Source organism: Amblyomma maculatum, chromosome 1 (genome assembly GCF_055883805.1).
Source record: "Amblyomma maculatum isolate TAMU_Amacu chromosome 1, ASM5588380v1, whole genome shotgun sequence".
NCBI classification, from domain to species: domain Eukaryota; kingdom Metazoa; phylum Arthropoda; class Arachnida; order Ixodida; family Ixodidae; genus Amblyomma; species Amblyomma maculatum.
In genome coordinates, this window is record NC_139344.1 from 394,033,430 (window position 1) to 394,042,418 (window position 8,989).

General features: G+C 47.3%; 1 protein-coding gene across 1 annotated transcript; it reads right to left on the reverse strand.

Moving 5' to 3' along the window:
* Nucleotides 1-1,758: 1,758 nt before the first annotated feature.
* On the reverse strand, nucleotides 1,759-7,849 carry LOC146208593 (acetylcholinesterase-like). The gene is made up of 4 exons (XM_084595232.1): nucleotides 7,807-7,849; nucleotides 7,375-7,449; nucleotides 4,619-6,117; nucleotides 1,759-1,900 (listed from the first exon to the last, which is right to left on the reverse strand). The coding sequence occupies exons 3-4, from the start codon at nucleotides 6,082-6,084 to the stop codon at nucleotides 1,759-1,761; spliced, it is 1,608 nt and encodes a 535-aa protein (XP_084451358.1). The 5' UTR covers nucleotides 6,085-6,117; nucleotides 7,375-7,449; nucleotides 7,807-7,849.
* Nucleotides 7,850-8,989: the final 1,140 nt, after the last annotated feature.

Sequence of the window (8,989 nt, forward strand, 5' to 3'; positions counted from 1 at the left end):
ATTTCTCATGGCCTAAAGAATGTTGGCAAGAGATATGTTGATGTTGCATTGACCGCCCCGCTCAAGATGATTTGCCCGGCTATTCAAAGGGAACGAGAATCAAAGAAGCAGGAAAGTGGTGTTAAACATAAAGGCCCATTTGCCAGCTGCAAGACTAGTGTCGTGTACAGGTTTCCACTCTCTTGTGGAGCCTGTTATATAGGACAAACAGGGCGGTGTATTAACAAGAGGCTGCAGGAACATCGAAACAACTTGTAAAGTGGCAAGGACAAAACATTTCTGGTCTCCCATTGCCGTTCCTGTGAGACAGTGAAGAAGGAGAAGAAGTGTTCTTCCCTATTTGACCAGGTTGGAATTTCGTATCGGCACAAAGAAAAGCTGACGAGAGAACTGGTTGAAGCATATTTTATTTCAAGGGACACTAAGTGCGTCAGCAAGACTTCTCTTGCTCTCTCAAGCAAAGAGATTTCTTTTTTGAGTGACTTTTTGTTTAGAAGATGAACCCAGGGGTGTTTCACGCGAAAATTTCGTTTTAGTCACATTTGTTTTTGTCTGGGCCTTGGAGTAAAAGCCTGAGGCTGAGTTGTGGGTCAGCGCTTGTCCTGTAACTTCCATTTATCTTGTTTTGTGGCTTCCTGGTAAACATCCATTAACAATGGATGTTTACCAACTTGCCCAACAAAGTATCTTGGACAGCACAACTTGCCTCAACATCGGGAATTGCGGTGCGGACCATATTTGCGTAGTATTCGCGCCTCTTGGCCACCAGGGCATCTGCGCGCGAGCACCTGTCGCGTTCAATGATTGCGGGATCGTCAGCTGTGTAATTGCATTGGCAAAGGCAGCAACTAATAGTTTCAGAAGTGCAAATATCTGATGCATCACCTCTGCAAACGCGGCAGCGCGTTGCCGACTTACAAGCTTTGCCACTGTGGGCTCAGCAATTTTTACATTGTAACAGTAGATAATGCAGAGGGCCAACACAATTATTGGCCGAACTTTAATTTCACATGGGCAAGAGGACCCTGCAAATGTTGCCCTGACTTACTCTGTGTATACGCGAGAGTCCCCAGTCTCTCTGCTACAGCGATAAACTGAAAGGATTCCAACACCGGCATCATGTAGGTCTTAAGAATCTCTGCTGGCGTAGCGGAGGAATCAACACCGTGGATTATTTATTCCTTTCCCTCATGCAAGCTGTTCAGGAAGAATGATTTGACAGTGCATTGCAGGAAGTCTTTAACGTAACCTATGTCATCTGATTTGCATAATATTCCTATTCTGCCAAATGCTCGCATCTCTGAAAATTGCAGATATTGACTGGTTGCAGCCTTCAGCTGTTCTTGGATCAGACTGGGATTTTTTATTTTAATTATACCGTCTCCCACTGGAACCAGCGCCACAGGGATATGATTGACACCATTATCAGAAAAGCATTTTAGCGGCATATTATCAATCGGCAAACGAACCACTTTACCGGACCTGTGCCCGGGCAAGACATCGCCATGGTCGCCACTCTAGACATGAACCCTAAATCAAAAGGGGGAAACATGGCCAAATCCTTTAATCGCGGAACGGCCTCACCAGTTGGCAAACCTGAAGACTCCGAGACAGGCAGTGGAACAGGCAGGAGAGAAAAATAAAAATTCTGTCTCCACCGGAACGATCTTCAGCCTAAAAAATAAAAATAAATAAATAAGAAAAAAATCGAAGTAATGGAATAGAGATTACGGAGACGACAGGTGAAGAACAATAACTTTAGACCTGCTTTTTAATCTCTTCACACCTTCCTTCAGCCAAGTCACTAACGTGCGAATAATTGCCGGGCTGGATCCACTGGTAAACAGGATGCTTCTTGTCGAATGATGGCCAAGGCAGATCTCCTGGATGTTCGGGCACTCTGAAAATGAAATTTCATGAATGAAGTTCTCGTCAGAAATGACGTAGTGCGATGTTATCACTTAAAACCTCACTCGACTTCTCACGTGACTTATGAACAAATCACGTGATATGCTGACAATATTTATTAGATAAGTACTCGCCACTTTGAAATGAGATGCGCTGAACTTTGCTAACCTAAAGGCAACTTTACTATAGAAGTCAATAATGCGCGAACATTAAAAAAAAAATGGCAAGCACACTTCTGGTCTCTATGAATGGAAAGTAACGTGTGCAGAAACAAAAAATGAGTGTCGCACATAATCTGCCTTGCTGCTTCCCCACATCCGGCGAGCGCTTCTAAATCTGCTTTTAAAGCATTACGTTACAGTGCAATAGATTCACACAGCAGTATTTATCTTGTCTACCCACCGCTCGAGCAGCAATTAAACAACACAGTTGGGCACAGGCAACATTGCTGTTTCAAACTGCCGTCCGGCATGCTGATATCAAGAATGTTTGAATTTTGCTGCACGGCCGTCCCACCTTCGACATGGCGCCGCCTTCGTCGGCTATAATCGTTTTGGAGATAGCAGAGCATGCCTAAGGCGAACGAAATTTACCTGGCTCCTTTCTAAAGTCACGCGAGATGTGCACGGAGGTCGTCTATGCCGCTCGTGATGTAACACACCGGAGAAGAAAGCAAACTTTCGTTAGCATGTTGACGCTGTCGCAATACGCCGCAAGGCAACCAAGCGCGCCAATTATCGGAGTACGAAGCACCGGGTGTGCACATTTCCTGCTATCCATATTACAATCTATAACCTTCTTTCGAACATGATTTAACATGTTTACAGCGGCACCTTTTATAGTGCTACGGCTCGGCGGCACGTGACCCCACTCTTTCGAATTCGAGCGGTCTCGGAAATAGCGCATGTCCCGGAAAACACACAACAAAACAAGAAAGATCTTCGCACATTGATGTTTTAGAGCTTTCATCGATCTTACGGCATCTTCCATGACGTTCGGATGATGAGCTCGAGAAAGCGAGAAAAAATAGTTTCCGCTTCTACGGTACATCCATGTTAACGAAATTGAGTATCTTACCACAGTGCGTTCGTGAATCCATAGAGGAGTTCTCATTTCCGACTGTCTCATAGATGGTGTTCTTTTCTTCTCATGATTAAGAGGTATTGGAGCAAAAATGAAAATGATTCATGCAAAATATGAGTTTGCTTTAAAGTTTCTATAGCGGCAGCATTATCTGCAGATACCTTCCGCCCTCGTTGCATGACCCCCCCCCCCTTCCTCTTGAGCAAATGTGATATCTATGCTGTTTGGTTCAAGACGCACCGCTCATTTAGTTTTCCCAGATACGCCCAGGCAACGTAGGGACATCCGAAGGCCGGTATTGGTGAGTGATACACACTGATAAGAATGGGCCAAGTGTCGCGCGCAACAATGATGGACTCAAGATAACGGATACGCACGGGAACAAGAGGGTAGGCGAAGAATGGATCTTTACCTCACTTTCCAAAAACCAAATGTTGTCAAGAAAATGTCGTAGTCCTGAACAATGCTGACCTCCGGCTTACTGTTCAGATCACAATGCGATCAACGAATGATACAAAAGACTCCCATCAGTTTAGCAGCAGACCCTTCTCTGTACCATCTCTTACAACTAAGTCTCACTAGCTGCTCCTCAAATTCTTCTCTTCAAGCCACCTCTCAGGAATCCTTTTCTCTTAGCCAATTCGGGACACATCTGTCAATGTAATCCACATTTTGTTGTTAACGAGCGCGAAGAGATGAATACAACAGATAAGACAACAGGACACAAGCGCCCACTCGCATCAGAGTGGTCTATTTGAAAAAAACAGCAGTAAGAACATAAGAGAGCGATCTGACCTGGATTACCACTGCCGGCATTGCAAAAGATTAAGAAAGCGTAAACGATGTGTGCAGAAATTTGAGAATACCACTGTTCTTTTTACGAACACCCAAATCAGTGCAAGCATGAACTTAAGGAAGCTTATTGCAAAATCAATTGACACGTATGTCGGTATCCTCTCAGTCACCTCAACAAGCTCTAAAATTGCATCTCTTGGTGACAAACGAGTTGTCCGCGTGCGTGCTTTGTGCCTGTGTACTTTGTTTTGCTTCATGCATGTTTTATCATGCGTGTATTTCCACTTCCTGATTAGGATCCCTGATGTGGCACCTAGTTTTATTTTCTTAGCATCTTCCGGGTCTCTTGTACTCTTAGTGCTGGTTTACCAAATAAACCACTCAGTTGCGAGTGAGCGCTTGTGTCGTCTTGTCTTCTCTGCTATGTTCGTCTTTTCGAGCTCGTTTACTGTGAATGCTTACCAACTAGCCCAACTTCTCAGGTTAGCGCAATTGACATCTGACTCACAATGGAAACGATCGTCAGCAGCAACATTATAATGCTCTTGATTGACTTATGGAAACGCAAAAACGCCTAAAAGAGATTATCTTCAGTCAGAATCTGATTCCATCTAGAATGGCGAAGGGGGGCCGGTGCTATATGCTGCAACAGAAATTACTTCAAAAGCTTCCATCAGGGACACCACCTGGGTGTAGCACCTGTTTACTTAACGTGTCGATATTCGTTAGATGGAAAAATTTTGTCTTCTGTATAAAATGTATAATGCGTGCGTACTTTAGTTCGATGCAGCCCAATTATTATGAACATTTCAAAATGTTTAGGACAACTTGCCCCGTTTTGGCGAATGACACAAGCATATCCATTGCTTTCCTGCTCATGACTCGGTCCTCATCCGTGTATTTCTCGACGTCCAAAAATGGGCCTCCCATGTAGTACGGGATGTCGCTTGTATGAGGCACCCCGAGGAACTCCGGAAACTCGTACTTCTCGGATCGGTAGCCGAAGATGAAACCGTACACCTTGCCGTCGCCTGCAGAGTGCTTATCGCTGAACGCCATTGTCGGACATTTGAAAAAAACGTCCCCCGCATAATCAATCAGTGATTTCCTGAGAGCCAATTTACCCCGAAGAGCCGCTTTCTCAATGTACGTCTTGCCTATGCGAGCCATCCCCTCAAAGCTCCAAGCTTGTACGAGGGTTTCGACGATTTTCTTGACATCTGTCTCATCAGTATGAGACAGGTCCGGCTCTAGAAGCCTCTGGTCCGGTTGAAAGATAGCCGCATAAGCTCCTTCGTCAGCAGTAACGCTGATGAGCATATCCAGGGGTTCGTAGTCTTTCTTGGGAGCCGCCCGAGATGGAAGCACTGGAAGAAACTCAGACTCAGATGTGGGGAAAAAAGCGCTTATCTCGTTGTTGGCTGCTTCCTCGACCGCCTTGTGGAGTACTTCTGCGTCCTTGGTTCGGAGGCATTGCAGCACGGAACTGGAACTTATATCATCCCGCGGCCCAGCGCACCCGAGCACCTGTGCGACCCTTTTCCCACTCTCAGCGCTTTTGGACGGCCTCTTCGTGGAAAAGTCAAAAGCAAGCGTACCGCTCATCATGAATCCTCTTTTGAAAAGCCCCTTGCTGTGCGGGGACAACATGTGGGCGTGAACACTCATGCTACCGGCGCTTTGTCCGAATATCGTGACCAGGCGCGGGTCACCCCCGAATGCCTTGATGTTTTGCTGGATCCACTTGAGGGCAAAGTTCTGATCCCACAGCCCCATGTTTCCTGGGGCCTCATCGTTGCCAGCATCCAAGAACCCGAATATTCCGAGCCTGTAGTTGAGAGACACGACAACGACATCGTTCAGAGCAGCAAGCGCTGCGCCGTTGTACCAGCGCTCGTGGGAAGAGCCGAACGCGAAAGCACCGCCGTGGATCCACACCAAGACTGGCTTCAAGTCTCCACCTTTACGCGTAGTCCAGACGTTCAGATATAGGCAGTCTTCCGAGAGGTCTGTCTGTATTAAAAATATGATCGGGTACAGTCTTTGGAGGCACGAATGTTTGGCCTTGGTGGCGTCATACGTTCCTTTCCACGACTGGAGAGGAACAGGCTTGCGGAAGCGGAGGTCCCCCACGGGCGGTAGAGCATAAGGGATCCCCAGGTACTCCTCCACCGCCTTTCCATCGATGCTGACAATGTTTCCGGTCAGAGGCCCTTGAGATGTCGATACTTGGGCATTCTGCTCAGCTACCAATACTAAGCAACAACTCAAGCTTAGGATGAACAGTGAGGGAAGCATCGTGGCAATGGGGACCCTTGAGGCACTCGCTGTCTGGAATAGAACAAAACGAGGTCTAGGTAATTATGGATCGATCACTTTTGAAGCTGCGAACATCCAACAGTAATGCACGATCCCGCAAACCTCTATAATACTTTTCAATGACCAACGTTCAATGACCCCGCGCGCAGAACTTGAGGATGTGTCACGCGACATACAGTTCAGTAGGTTCGATATATCGAGCCATGTCCCGTGCTTTCATGCGCATAGGCGTGAAGCCTCTAGGTGAGCCTACTAAATATATAGCATCCACCAGTGGCCAGGTTCAATCCGTGTGTGCGTGCGTGCTCGTTCGCGCGCGCGCGCGCACACACACACACACACACACACACACACACACACACACACACACACACACACACACACACACACACACACACACACACACACACACACACACACACACACGCACACGCACACGCACACGCACACACGCACACGCACACGCGCACACGCGCACACGCGCACACGCGCGCACGCGCACGCGCACGCACGCGCACGCGCACGCACGCGCACGCGCACGCGCACGCGCACACGCACACGCACACGCACACGCACACGCACACGCACACGCACACGCACACGCACACACACACACACTGACCAAATCCGCCGGCTACACCGCCGTACCGCTTCCAGAAACGTGATTTGCGAATGCCCGGCGATTGGGACCGGTAGGCGGTGCTTTTGCTCCATGAAGGCTCCAGGCAGGCAGTCAGCGCTTACTCCGCCGACGTAGTTATATCCGTAGTATGTATGTAGCTTCGAGAATTCAGCTCCCAGTTGGCCACAAAAGCCCCACTAAACGTGCTTAAATTCATGCCTGCGCAAATCTCGGTGACTACAGTTATGAGGAATGATGCAATCATATCCGATTACTGTGATTATCATTTATTACGATGGATAAACACTGCTGTTAACTTTCGAGTTGCACGTCTCTCTGATGAAAACTCTCAAACTCGCAACCCTCTGCAAATGTTGTCGATATTCACAACGTGATTCAAATGTCAAATTACTCCAAAGTGACGCTAGGCGGCACTTCAATCGTTAAGGCCAAGATTTTGGCTCAATAAGCAAAGCTGAGAAAGGCGCCGCGCTTTAATGCTACGTTTGAATAATTCGCTCTTTTTCTTTCTTAAATATACCACACGAAGACAACGAATAGAGACGGCAAGCTGCAAAAGACATGAAATAACACCGGTTATCAAAATAATATTTCTAATTAGGGAGCCCGAAAGAGGGCATACTCACCCTCTTATTTTCCAGAAGCGAACCCGAAATGGGGAGGATTCCAATTTGGCAGCATCCGCAGAACGATAATATTCGCTGAAACCAACGACGTTTAACATAACTACCGGAACATGAACGTTGCGCACCACACGTCTCAGCATAGCACGGTGAGATCCTTATTTGGCCCGCTCTGTGCATAATATCAGCCAAACTCCATCGATGACTCAGCTAGTAGCCCTCTTTTTGCAAATCTACAAGCCGCTAATAATTTGCAGAAAATGGCAACTAATTTCAAATTGCAATTAGGCTCCCCTTAAAGAGAAAAATGAGCGTTCGCCGCACTGCTTGTAGTTGCTTCGGAGAAGCCGTTTATTTTCCGACTTCCAGTTTGGCCCTGCTGCATGCCGTCTCTAGTATCTGTTTTGCATCTACTTGCATCTACGTCAGGCTCACCTTTCAGAAACCTCCTGCTTCCCGGGCCACGACGTTGCGTCAAAAGCGCTGGTCTGTGAGGCCGGACTAGTGAACGCTGGCCCAATGCCCCGCATGTGTATCTGCTGTGAGGCCTACCCGCATCAAGGCCGCCGGGACTGCTCCAACAAAACCTGCTCAATGAATTGCATGATGTTTGGCACTCAGTCTTTGTGATTTCTTTCCTCGAGTTGGCAAGCCTTGATGATAGGCGTAGTAGCAAACACACCTCTTCCCAGATCCTTTCCTGAATGAATAGCTCGATAGAGATAGAGTAGTCGAAAGCTTCGAGCCGAGACAAGGCGGCACAGCTCCCTTCGCTTCATCACGCGTTTATTTATGTATATGACAGCTTGTTGCAGCTGCGAGTATTGTCTCCAGAATCTCGTCGCTGCGGCAAGCGTTCAGTGCTGTGAGCGTGCCGGGGAATATCTCGTCATGCAGTAGTGTCAGCTTGCAAGACTTCGGCTATGCGACCCCGACCAGAATTAGATGGCGCTCACTAATCAAATATATTTGTGTCAAAGCTGCTGCTCCACACTCATTAATATATAGAACAACTTTTCAGGTCTTAAGACTAACACAGTTCGATACAAAAACAGCCCTGCCGGGGTGGCGCAGTGGTTCGGCGCTCAACTACTCAACAGGATAGTTAAGCGGGCGAGTTGGTGATACACTATCAAAAAAAAAAAAACGCGAACGAATGGGGACGAAAAAAAGAAACCACAGGAACAAGTGCTTGTTCCTGTGGTTTCTCCCTTTCGTCCCCGTTTGTTCGCGCTGTTTTTTTTTTTTTTTTTTTGGGGGGGGGGGGGGGGGGCTCGACTACTGTTCCCAAGGACGCGGGATCGAATCCCAGCCTCAGTGGCCACTTTTCTATGGAGGCGAAAAGCAAGGCGCCCGTGTGCTGTGCGATGTCTGCGCATGTTAAAGAACTCTAGGTGGTCGAAATTTCCAGATTTCTCCCCTACGGCGTTTCTGGTAGCCCTAGTCGCTTTGGTACGTTAAACCCCACAAAAGAAGAAAAGAAAGATAGAACAAAATATCCATTTAAGGCTTATAAACAGGGCTTGTTTTACAAGGGCATCGCTGTGAAAAATATTCTTTAACAACCTTGGAAAACTTAACCTTAGAAGTTTCTGAAATAGATGCCCGATAGACCAAC